The sequence below is a fragment of the Argiope bruennichi genome, chromosome 9, assembly GCF_947563725.1.
Source record: "Argiope bruennichi chromosome 9, qqArgBrue1.1, whole genome shotgun sequence".
In the NCBI taxonomy this organism is placed as follows: Eukaryota; Metazoa; Arthropoda; class Arachnida; order Araneae; family Araneidae; genus Argiope; species Argiope bruennichi.
The window spans coordinates 88,451,200-88,465,248 of NC_079159.1; the positions used below are offsets into that span (position 1 = coordinate 88,451,200).

Genomic DNA, 14,049 nt, shown 5'->3' on the forward strand with positions numbered 1-14,049 from the left:
GCACAATAGTTACAAAACACTTTCAACTATAAATGGAGTTTTTTTTTGCAATCTTAGGTAGGTTTTTTTTTGGGGGGGGAGTAATTAATTTTAGAGATGTGGTTAACGCACAAGCACTACGAAACCGATTATACATTTTGGATGCCGTTTTTCCAACCGATTAAAAGAATACAGAACTATGTTTGGAGACACAAAATTACATACTGTGGTGGTATGTAGATTATTATGATCCGTGCAGGAAGCAACAGGAAGAATGTTTTTAGGAACATTTCTTTTAATAATCACATTCACACACTAAACAAGCACAAATACAAAGACAAGACATTCACGCGCGCGGCTTCACAGTTCAGCATCACATCTCATTCCAATTACAATCGCAATGCACTATGGGATGGCCTAATCAGGCATCGCCATCTAGTATCCAAAAAAGAAGATAAGAGTAATGCAACTGCTACAATACCAAATTTCATATACTTAAGACACTGCGCTTTTCAGTTACCGCAATTCCAAGCTTGTTCCAAATTTGATGCATACCTACACTCTAGATGTTAAATTTGTGGGCCAAATTTTACCCGTCTTCGTTTTGTAGTTATCGTGTCAATGCGGATAGCCAAGATTGATTCTGGATGGATTTCATTCAAAATTTATTTTAAAAAAATCTGCAAATTTGGGTTAGAGAGTATATATCAAATTTCATCCTGCCGAGTTCAAAGCGCTTTTAATTTATCGTGTTCACAGATAGGTAGACATGATGCCAAAAATGCATTTTTCAATTAGACTCAGAAAGATCTGAAATGTGGAAATTCCACAAAATTTTGAGTTCGCATTTTTTGATAATTACAATAGTTTTTCATTGTATACTTCGTATTTAACTATATATAGAAATAGGTTGTAGTAGTAAACCTACTACTATATATACTAGTAGGTTTCTTTTCAAAGGGCTTAAAAAGGAAATAGGCATGTATATAGGCTTCGCTTAGCGAAAAATCAGAAAGATTTCCAACAGTTATTCTAACCTGTTGTAGGATGCACATTTGGAGGAATACAGAGAATTTTTGAGATTTTCTCGAAGTGTTGGCCTACTGGTGGTAAAACGGGATGACAAGTGTTTGAGAAGATGAGGAGAAAGGTCAATGATTGACCACCTGTGGCTAAGGGGCAATTGCTTCGAAGAGAATGCCAGTTCGGAGAATTTTCCAGTAATATGGATGGATTATGATAAAGACAACAGTTGGCCACAACAAATCTTGTCGATACTGCTTTGTTCAGTCATGGTGGGATGGTCGGCTGTAACCAAAAAGAAGGAAGTTATTTTTAACTTTAAAAAATCGGTACCTAAGTACACATTGACCAGCTAGTTTCTGAATTATTATTTTTAAAGAGCACAGTTAAGAGATAGGATTCATAATAATATTCTGCTTCATATGCTTCTCATATAACATTTTAACTCACAAGACCTCTCAGTCTCATACTCATGAAATGCTAATTTAATACACTGATTAAATATAATCAGAGTCTTTTTTTTTTGGATTTTTTTTCTCATTTTAATAAAAAAAGTGCTAATTTTATTATTTGATACTTCTTTATTTTTAAAAATATACTTATTGTCCTCGGAGGACTGTTTTTGCTATTCCGTCAGAAAAGCTTGGCGATTTTTGTTCTAAAGCATGTTTTTCACGATTTCATTTCAGGTCTGTATTCCGAAATAAAATATTCGTGTCCTACCATCCTCAAAAAGATCTCCTCCTCCACAGAGGCACTGCAGACCCACAAAGCGTGCATCTTCATGGGGTTCAAGAAACTGGACAGTCACTTCAGCGAGGTGCTGGAGGACAGCTGGAAGGACTGGACGGGGGCACGCCTCATCTACATGAACCTCTCCGACGAGTTCGGACTATCGAGGCTCTCCTTCTACCGGCGGATGGCGCCCAAAGACGCGGACATGTTCATGTACATCATGATGGTCGAGTGCGATTCGGTGACCTCCAAGAACCAGATTCGACTTCTGGATTTCGTCCAGAGATTGCGGGTGGAGAGGATGATGGGATATCTGTCCGTCTACAAGGTGGAGAGAATGGTCCCATCAACGGCTAACGTCATCAACGGTCTTCTCACCGAAGCTGTCGATGCCGAAGGCAAAGTGAACATATGACAACTGGAAGAGGTGCTGGGACTAATAACTGATTCTGTGTTGAAATCTGACGAGAGACCTGTTGCTGTGACCAGATTCAGAAATGCCAGCGGATGATGAACAATATGTTTCAATAAGATTCAGACGATTATTATTGATGGTGTTTGCAAACCTGATCCGATCTGATTTTAAGTGATGAAACAACAAGTGTTTGTGTTTTTCTTTTTTTTAGAATTGGTAGGGATGTGTTGAGTTGTTTATTGTCAGTTTTCGTTATGTCACCATGCAGAATCTGAGATGTGTTTATTCTGTGTGGAATTGTTTAGTGATATATAACTGTTCCTTTCTTTTAAAGATACGTTATTGTAATGCAATCTTAAACTGAAAGACCACCTGTGTGTGATGTTATCACAGTAATTTGTGTTCGTAAAAGATCACTCTCGAACTATAAAGATGGTTTCGATTTTTTTTAGTAATTTGGTATACTTTATACTTGTGAATGTAATTGTCTTTCACTGTGGTGCTAAATTATGGAAATGTCTGTATGATTGTACTTATCTCTGATTTTGATGTAAAATATCTTATTCAAAGGACAAATTATTCATTAGTTTGATGATTTTAAATTATCAGCTCCACATTATCGGAGGGACCAAATTTTGTGCAACAAAAATGATTTATTTCTAATAAGAACTCGAGGATTATAAATAAATTACAATGCAAATTAAGTGTATCGTTAAATTTTTGAGGAGCTTATTTTCAACGAATATTCAAAAACATCTTATTCTGATAAGATATTTTTGATGATTATGCGTAGAAAAAGACAAGAGAGAAATTAAAATTGAAAATTCTGCTGCCGATTAAAGTGTTCCGTAAATAATTTGTAAAACGATTCATGGAAACATTAAATAGAAGTATTGAAATGCTAAGATGAAATATTATGCTTTCTTAGCAAAAGATAGTAACATTTTCTTTTAATTCAGAAAAAATATCAAGTTAATTTTATCAAAATTTAGACTTTGATACAGAGGCAGAGCTGTTTTAAAAAAAGAGAGTAAAAAATTCATCACAGTAAAATAAATAACTAAATAAAATCACATTCGATCAAATAAACTATCAAAACTGTAATTTTCTGTAAGGATTTTAGCACAAAATATTGTCCGATATCTCCTCGATGTTATTCGAAATTCTATTCTGTCGATATTGTGAAGATATCGTAACAATGTTCATCGGCATTTTGTGCTAATAGAGCGAATTTCAAGAGGCGATATCTTTGTCAAAAAATAAAAAAATATGTCAACACATCCCTAAACATTAACAGCAAGCTTTTCAACATTCATTTTATTTAAATGGCTGTTAAAGTACTATAGAAGCCTCTTAAACATTTGAGTGCCAATTTTTATTCGATTTTAAAATATCAAAGAGTTCTAAAGCTCATAAAGTTTTCCTTCTTGCAATCTCTTTCCAAAAGATTTCAGGAACGTCAGCTAGGAACAAAATGTCTTTCAAGATCTTAAAATATCAGAGGCAAACGTTCTCATTTTCTACTTTTCCCTCCAAAGCAGTTAGTATTTTTCGCCTTCAATGTGAAAAGAATGTTTTAAGCATTTTTGCACAGTTCCCCGTATCACTTAAAGATTTTTTCCACAAATGAACTCTGATTTACAATTTCGGAGTAAAGATATTATATTTTAAAATTCATGCATGTAGTTACATATACCAGGTAGCACATTCGGTTGTACATTATTGTGCGATATTACATGATATTGATCAATATTTAACAATATTATACAATATTGAGAATATTGATCAATGTCATACAATATTGAGAATATTGATCAATGTCATACAATATTATACAATATTGAGAATATTGATCAATGTCATACAATATTATACAATATTGAGAATATTGATCAATGTCATACAATATTGAGAATATTGATCAATGTCATACAATATTATACAATATTGAGAATATTGATCAATGTCATACAATATTATACAGTATTTATGCGCTATTAGGGATAATACGCCGTTATGTATCGCATGTTAAGTATCAATATGAACATGAATACACATGCCAATGGATGGCTTTGATATGAAATTGGATATAGAACAACAATTTTTCAGTAAAGATTACACATCAAATTTTATTTCAATTATCAAACCATCAAATTTTCAAATAAACAATTATATAAAATTTCAAAAAAAAAAAAATCTCCTCCGAAATGAGAATATGCAACAAAATCTCAAATCTCTTTATTCGAGAAATTATGCACTTCAATAAAAATAATAATAATAAAAAATAAAATAAACATAAAATTTAAATTTTACTAACAAATCGAAAAAAATTAAATTCATTAAAATGAAAACTCTTAATGACATATTTTAAATTAAGACAGTTTTCTGCACTGATTTTATTTGAAAATATAGCAGAATTTGCGAAAAGCACTCGCTGTCAATATTCTTGAGATCCTATTGAAGTCGGGGACTAAGTTCAAGAATTCAAATAAAGCGCAGTCATTCTTCTGCTTTATGTTGATGGCTATATGTAAAATGACAAATAAAAGCAGAAAATTCACATTTTTACATTTGAACCTTTTATTTATAAATAAAAGGTTCGGTAAAAGCACCAGTCTTCTGCGTATTGTTCAAGAGTTTTAATATTATTATTATTATTATTAATAATCAATAACCGAAATATGGAATTTCCAATAAGATAAAAAGAAAATGGAGTAAGAAATATGAAAAATAAGAAAATGGAATGAGAAATCTTGCTTTAAATAAAAGTATCATTATTCGTGTGTTTAGATATCAATCAGGATTTTACAGAAAAATGTTGGAATCGCCCTAAACCGTATCGGAAATACTCAAAGCTTTTTCTCAGATTATTCTAAATTTGTAGATAATAATAGTTAAGAAGATTTTATCTGCTCAGAATATTTCATTAATTTAATATTTAACTATTTTTAATTAAATGTATATCTAATTAATTATATTCCATTTTTTTTTCCTTTATTTTGAAGACACCAGAAAATGTTTCTGGAAGTAATGGAGTTGCAAGTAGGAAAAGTTTAAAATATCCCGCTTTAGAAGAATGAGATGGAGAAAAATGACAGCGCCATCTGGCGTTCAAATGTTTAACTACTCTAATGTCCCTAAATGCACAATAAATAACATAACAGCACCTGAGCATTAGCAGCAAATAAGAAAAGCAATAAAAACACGCAGCGATGTCCAGCTTTCTTAACACATTTCTAAAGTTTCCAACTTCTATCAAGCCAGATAAATTAGATGTAGAAACTGCTGTCGGCATGAAAGGAAAATTTTACTTTTTATATTCTCACGCACCCATAAATACATACATAAAGTATTAACAGGTTAACCTGATGTATACATCTCAACCTAGTGCTTTCATTTTCTACAGATTACTATAAAAAATATTGATAGGATAGATATTCAATATTCATAGAAATGCTAGCGTAAATAACTAAGTCTTTTGAAATTTAAATTAACTTCGAAATGAGGCTCTCGTTTAAGATTTCTAAAACATCACTCTCTTTTCAATTACAATCTGCCTTATACTCTATAAATAGGATAGATTGAATAAATTAAAAGTTTCAGATTATCTAATAAGACGAATCTACATTAAATAAATATAGCATTTTTAAAAGCATTTATTTACTTAGTAATTATCTTTCACTACTTTAGTAAGCTATTAATGCCTTACATTGAGACCAATTGTAGCAGTATTATACTATAATTTCTATTATTGTTTCTTATCACTTTTAAGTATTTGCTAAAATCTTTTTTTATATCAACTCAACTGACCAAATATGAATTTGTGAATACCTGCTTCTATGATGTGATCACGTAAATAGGAAGAATTTGTACTCCGAGATTGCATATTTTTATATGATGTAAATAAGAGTTAACAAAAAGTTTCAGAATGAAATTTCTCTTTATAAGTTATTGTCTAATCTTGCACACTTTTAGAAAACTTCAAAATGCTCTAACCAGTGGCTTACGTGATTTGGTACAATTACTAAACAACACATCTTTTCGATATATAATAGTTTGCACTGCCATCTTCATGAGTTGACCTATTCCTTCATGCTTACCATACCTACAGCATGAGTAGAAATATTCTTGGCAATCTGCCAACTCCAGATCCGGAAGAATGAACAATTCATAAATGCATGTGGTTGAAAAGATGATTTACTGCAATAAAATTAATAAACTTCGTTTTACATCATTCAGAATTTTAATGTTTATCAGTTATACACTCGTCATAGAAAAATATGATATATCACATATGGAACTAAAATAAAATTTAATACACCGATTCCGTCAAACTATCTCATTTTCAAATGTAGATTTGATGAAGCCACTGGTTTTAATTCTCGTAATTTAACTTTCTATACTGTTCACTTTCCACTTCTGAATTCACATCTATAGTATACATATTAAAACGTATGTATAGTAGTGTCTTCCCATGTCAATTTTAGACATTATAGAATCATGTTTTGCATTTCAATGGTAAGAGTAGTAACTGTAATTTATAAAAAGTTAGAATTGTCATCTAAAACAATTTTTTTTCCTCCTCAAATTATTTGTACTTTAAATATACTTAGATGTAATATGTAAACTATACTTTTTGAGACTTCTATTTCGTAGTGGTTAGTAACAACATTCAGGAAGATAAAGTATTATTTAGTTATGTTAAATATTTTGCTGCATTAAAGGCACATACTACATGGCATCACATCGTTTGACAATAATAAATTTTTATTATTTATTTAGGAATAGCAAATCACTGTAGCTGAAAAAAATACACATAGAATTTTTCTGTAAAAAGGCTTTAAACATCAGAATACTTCACAATCATTTTGTACAGGCAATTATTATTTACAAATTAATTCAAGTACCAGTGTTATGTTTATCACGTCTTGAGAGGAATTTTCTAATGTTTTTATGCCTCATACTTGATTTTTTTTCTTCTCTAAACATGATGATATATTTTTGTTTCAAAACAAATTTAAAATCATTTTATTTTATATGAACCTGGAATTCATTAATTTACTTTTATAGTATCTTCTTTTAATAATCATTTAAAAAAATAATTACTAAAATAAAAATCTGCAATTTATTATACACTTTTTAAAATATTCTGACTTAAGTACCATAATTTACAGACCTGTATAGCTTTACCATAGGCCAAGTCCAGCACAGCAGACATTATTTATATTAAGTGTATATATTCAGTGAAATCGTTATCTTTGTGTGTATATTGCTGAAATCACAAGAAATGTAAATAATTTACTTTGAAATTCCATTTATGCTTGAAAATACTGTAAAGGATCATTTAGCATAAAATATTATGTATGAAAAACTGTAAGATAATTATAAATAAGGGACCTGCATTATATATTTGTTAACAAAATGTGATTGTTTCTTAAAAAAAAATTTTAAAAAAATTCTTATTATTAAAAATATATATGAATAAACTCATATGCAGTTTTAAAATTATATATGTAAATTCAGTATTTTTTTACCATGTGAATGGAAACTTGAAAAATAATTTAAAAGTAATATGTTGTTGATGTCTAATCTATTTATAATTATTTGCACTATGTCTGATACTTAAATAATATGAAAAAGAAACAAATCAAATTCTTTTAAATCTGATGTATGTGTTAATAAAACTTTTTGTTCTTAATTTCATGTTTCTTATTACAAATTAAAAAAGAAGAGAGGGGGGGGGGGGAGTAATAGAACTTCAAAAATTATTGTTGACATGTTGAAGAAAACCAGAATAATAATTCACATATTAAAAAAGTGAAAACTGCCCCAATCTGCTTTTTACACTAGGAAAATAATTATATATACTTACAAAAAGAAGTGTTTGTATGTGTGTATGCAATGTCCAAATGAATTTATAACACTTACAGATACTGATATACAGGTAGTCAGAATGATTAAATGTATCTTGTAATATAAATTTATTAATTTAATGCAGAAAATATTTTTAATTTATATTTTATTTTATATTATTTTTGTATGTAACATCATTTCTAAAGCTTGTAGGACGAGAAAAGACTAGCACACCATCGAATAGAGCACAAAATTGCTGTACTAATGAAATTTGTTTTGAAAGTTTATTGCAACTTAAAAAATGTTAAGAAATTTTTTCAAAAAAAATAGACAGTTTTCGTGAAAATTAATAGAATCAAAACTAAAATTAAAATATACTAATCTTTTTTTTAAAAATTTCTTGAAGATATTCTATTATTATTTCTATTACATTTAAAACAAGAAAGTTAAAATACATTTCTTCTTTGATTTTCAATTAATTATTTACCAGATGAATCCAACTATTTTGTTTTTTGGATTTACTTCTTCAAGCTAAATGAAAGCTCTCAATAATCATAAAAAATATTTTTATACAATTTAAATTCTAATAGCATTATTTGCAATACACTTTTTAATTACTTTATAATCTTTCTTTCTTTAGAAACCATTTTTAGTTATTTGTTTTGATTTCTATCATCTGCAGCTTAGAAAGCAACATCAGAAGAAATGTAATTGTGTACTATTTTTAAAATTCTATATTCATATTTTGATTTACATTAGTGTGTGTGTTTTTATAATTTCGCTAACATTCATTACTCCTAAAAGCAATGCTGCAGGGTTACTGCTAGTCAATGAACAAAATGTTTCTAAATATCAATAAATAAACTCACAGTTACCCATATTCCTATACAAAATGCAATTTAATCGCATCATTTTAAAAGAAACTTTAGCTCTATCAAAAAACAAAAACTTATTGCTCATTCATTTTTTTAACATGAGCCAACAAGCAAGAAATTAGTAATTAAGAACCAAACAGCAGATAAAAACAATTCATCATATCAAAAGCTACAGCTTTCCCTTTGAAAAATTTTACAAGGAAACATATATGAAACAAAGTTGGTCCTATGAGTCATAGGAATGCTCTGCTCTGTCCACTAGAGGACAGGACATTAGGATTAGGACATCTAGAGCAGTTGTTATAATAAAATTTAAAATAATTTTTATTTAAGTCTAGAAATATTGCTTGAAATTGATACAGATAAATGATCCAATTATTAGATTTTAGAAGAATTTGTAAAGGAATTGTAATTCATGACCAGTTCCTTAGAAAATGAAGGGGAATAAGGTGGAGTTCATTATCAAATGTAACCTCATAAAAAAAATGTAAAATGTGTTTGGACTTTTTTACTTTTAAAACAGAAGATCCTCTCTTTTTACAAACTCAGCAGCATTAATATTACTCAAAATGTAAACATTTGAGTGACTCACAAATATTCTTGGCCGTGAATTAAAACAGCAGTGTTTTATATTTAAAATTAAGTAATGAGGGAAAAAAAAAAAAATGTTTACCTAAATTTGCTGACATATACACACACATACATACAAAGAAAAAAAAATGTGTTCTTTCCCTTTTAGATAGGATAATACAATTGAAAAATACTTCAAATCTTACCTTGATTAGCCTCATGTTCCATGAAATAAATAAATGATTTATTGGCACCATAAATAAACACTTGTGCGGAATCATTCAATACCAGACCTTAAATAAAAATCCATTGAATCTTAAGAAAAATATTTTTTTAAAAAATTGTCAAATGCAAATCAAAGATTTGAAAAATGAAAAGTCAAAATATGTATGAAAACAATAAAACATTTTATTTAAGATACATCAACAGGGTAATTGCAATACACAGTGAAGTAACTTTTATAAAATTTACAGAACACTGATCAGTTGCTTAAGCCAACAAAAATAAGCTATTCAGCGCATTTTCAATAAATAACTTTGGTTCCCAACATGCATATATATGTATATACTATAAATAAATCGGTACTTTTCCAAGGGAACCAGATTGGCAATTTTTATCATTTGGCACCTTCCCAGATCTGGTGAAATATGTCAATAATAATAATGGAAAAAACAATTTTACTGCAAAAATCACCAATTATTGGTTTTGGCTATTTTGAATCAGTTTGATAAGAAAAAATAAAATTTGAAAAAGTACCGATATTTTTTCTCACTCAAATACCACAAATTCATTGATATTCTTAAAACTAGAACTATTCTCAATAAAAGTATAATTTAGTAAATTGTTTTTTAATACATCTTGCGCTTGCTTATAACCAATAATTCATTAAGATAACTAAAAGAAAATCACTGAGTCACAAAATAATAGCACCAAATACATTATACAAAGTAACTATAGTTCAAAAAGTTGCATTCAAATGCAGAAAAACCCACAGGACAATAATATTTAAAATTTTACTTTTCAATAAACACAGAAACAGATTTTGCAGACACCATTGCATAAATACTGTAAAGACATCATACAGAGTGCATTTACGCCGACAAACACTGAACAATGATGATACACATGATTTAATAAAAAAAAAACAATCTAAATATACATGCTTCACACAATTTGCCTTTGGAATGAAGAAAGACAGAATCAAACTTCGATATCAGTTACAGAAGAAGAATTACTACTTATATCATACACATACATTCAACTATCACTGACCTATCTCATAGTTAGTGAATGAATATTAAAGTCATAAAAAGAAAAAAAAATATTTTACAATTTACAAATTTTTTTACTGGATAAGATCAAACTGTAGAAGCTATAAATTTATCTTGTTATAAATTTTAAATGGACAACGCTAATTCAAAGGCAAAAATTTGGCAGTAGTCGGTTAGCTTTAAATATATATATATATATATTTATAATTAATATAAATAAAATTAAAATTAAATGATGAAAATTTTTGATTCTAGAAGTTTATATTGCATGTTTGAATAATTTCATCACACATAAAGAATAAAAATAATATATTAAAAAACAAAATTTTGAGTAAAAAGGTATGGCAGAAATTCAGGTATTAAATTTCAAAAAAACTTCAAAACAAGATTTGACATAACTTATCCCATCCATGTTTTTCAAAGAAAATTCAGAATCTTATTCTAAGACAGAAATGTTTAGTTAGATAAGGTACATATGATAAATGAAAAAAAAAAAACAAATCAATCAGTTTAATTCATATTTCAAGTTGAATAAAAGCAGAAAAATTATTACAGAAATAAATTTCTTTATGTTCTATAAATTTTTTAATTTAGACTTGCATATTTTTCTGGCTTGGAATGATTAATTCAATCTAATACAGGGGTGTTTGTGGGACCCCAAAAAATCCCCTGAAACTTTTACGGACTTACTACCGACATTTTGGAGTTTCGAGAAGGGGGGGGGGAGAAATGAAAAAATTACAATTATGAAGTATTGAATAACCTAATTATAAAAGTTCAACGAATTACTTTTTTTGCAAAATTAATAACCATTAATTTTTCAAAATTAAGACCTTTGAACCCAGGTCACGTGATCGCACATCTGGTCGAACGAAGTCTCTCCCTTTTTTTTCTGCCGCGCCTACTTGCCGAAAAGAATCCAGAAGAGAATGTCCGAGAACCGGGGGAATGAGTCATAACTCGCAATAAGGAAAGAACAGAAAAGAAGTTTTTTCCCCCTTTTCACGCATTATCACTGCCTTTGGAGAAAGAAAGGAAAAGTTTTCACCACACACACTGACCTTGCGTTTTCTGCTTTCAAAGCAAACAAAATTACCCAGATCAAAATAAATAATTCATTATTATTCCTAATTCCTTTTGAATGACGATCCCCGGAATTTCCGGGTATCGAAGTTCAAAATCCCCGGAATTCCGGGGTTTCCCCGGAGCACAAACACCCCTGCTAATATTAAGAGTTTTAAAAAAATACCAGTATGATAGATTTCATAAAATATGGTAAAATTAAACTCAGTCTGGACTTCACATTTTCAAAATACGTATTAGATAAATCTATATAAAAAGTTGTATCATAAACAAAATAAATAGATATTTTTAAATTGTGGCTGATTGTTATCATTTTAAATTCAAAAATTGCTATTTTGGCTATAACAACTATAAGGAATGTTGAATTTTGCAGCAATATAACTCAATACCATACTCCATTAATGTAAAATAATATTTATAATTTTAGGTTCTAACTACTTTTAGAAATTTAAAATTTCATTGAGTGTTTGTTGAATTCTTTCACATTACATTATTTCATATGTAACTGAAATATAAATTACAAGAAAAAAAACTTTTTATTACATATAGTTTCTATTCTTACAGTTTATTTGGCATACTTTGGCTATCTTTGATGATTGTTCAGCAATTTCAAAATTCAAGATTAAAGTTCAGCTCTTTTGAACAATTTATAAAATCTTTTTTAAGACTAGAATTACACTGGCAAGGGCAGAGTACAAGTCTAAAACTGACCTTTTCACTTCTTAAGCAAGAAATAAAAGCACTGAAATATAATGCTTTACTTGCTTACTCAAAAGATCTAAACATTTTGGATAAACCTTAAGTAAAATAAAGTTATGGCCATAAAATAAATTTCACAAATATATCACCCAAAATATACAAAAATACTGTCATAAAATTTATTTATTTGAACATTTCTGATTTTCTTGATCATGAAAAGCAAAAAATCTAATTATAAAGTTAATTCAAATTTCTTTAAAATCAAATCATTAGATTATTAATTCAAAGAAATAAAAAGAAATCCAAAAATATGTTTATACCAAAATTATCAACATCAATAGATTATAAAATGAAAACAACATTTAAAAAATAATTAAAAGTTTGTTATTTTGACACTTTAGTTAGTGTGATACAGACTATCAAGTGATATGTTGAATCACAGGTAAAAAAATATGAATAAAATTTCTTTTCTCAAAATATTTCATTCAGAAAAAAATTAACAGTAAAACTCTTGAAAGAATGTACCATATATAAAAAATAAGAACAAATTTTATCCATATTCACAGATCTTAATTTTTTAATTACTAGAGCTTATAGTAACCAAAACTGACAACTTTTTAAAATAAACTCAAAACAATTTAAAATAGTGGAATTTAATACTATTATGAAATTATGGGCTGAAACCATTAAATATATCTAAACTACATTTTAAATATTCTCTTTAGAAATTTAATGACTTATCAGTATTTGAACTTTTTAGTTTATTAAATAATGAATAAAACATTTTAATTTTATCTAAATTGAGAATATTTCAATCTTTCAGTATATTAGGAATCAACATTAGCCACTTTTTTCATTCAAAAAATCTTATTTGACTAAACTCCATTCAACATGAAAATTTTGATCTCTTCAAAATAGTTATAGAATTGCAATAAATTTGCAAATCTCACAAATGCATTGTATAATATTTACCTATATGATTTTAATCTATTCTTTGACCTAACAAGTCAATTTGAACAGCAAAGTACAGAACTCCATTACAGTGCATCCTATACACAAAAGTTTCCAATAACAAAATACAGTTAGACTTAGGGGTACTTCCACAAATGTTCTAATTCTTTTGTATTTTTAAGATATTAAAAGCAAACAAAGCCAAAATACGATTTTTTCATAAATGAAAAAAAAAAATTATTAAATAATAATGTAAATGTTCCAATAATCAGAGGCAGCTTTTCCATATATACATTGATAAATGTATCCATATTGCATATAATTTTAATGAAAGAAACATTAACTGTAATCAGTTATCACATAACAGGACAATAAAGAAAGTTAATTAAATAGAATAAGACACCATTATCAGAGTTTCCCTATAAAAATATAAAATTAAGGCTTTAGATTTATTATAAAATCATAAATAATTTTTTTAATGAAAACAGATTATGCTTTCACATTATCCCTCCTCATAAGCATTATTTAATATTCATAACAGCTGAAAATAAGCATTATTTCATATTAATAATAGCTAACAACAGAATTTTGTAAA

General features: G+C 28.2%; 1 protein-coding gene across 2 annotated transcripts in view; it reads left to right on the top strand.

Moving 5' to 3' along the window:
* Positions 1 to 7,724, top strand: part of LOC129983998 (uncharacterized) — a 157,888-nt gene extending 150,164 nt beyond the window's left edge. For both annotated transcript variants that reach the window (XM_056093743.1, XM_056093744.1), the window contains exon 4: positions 1,692 to 7,724. In XM_056093743.1, coding sequence (XP_055949718.1) covers positions 1,692 to 2,152 — 461 coding nt within the window. In that variant the 3' untranslated portion in view covers positions 2,153 to 7,724. The remainder of the gene's footprint in view (positions 1 to 1,691) is intronic.
* The last annotated feature ends 6,325 nt before the right edge of the window (positions 7,725 to 14,049 follow it).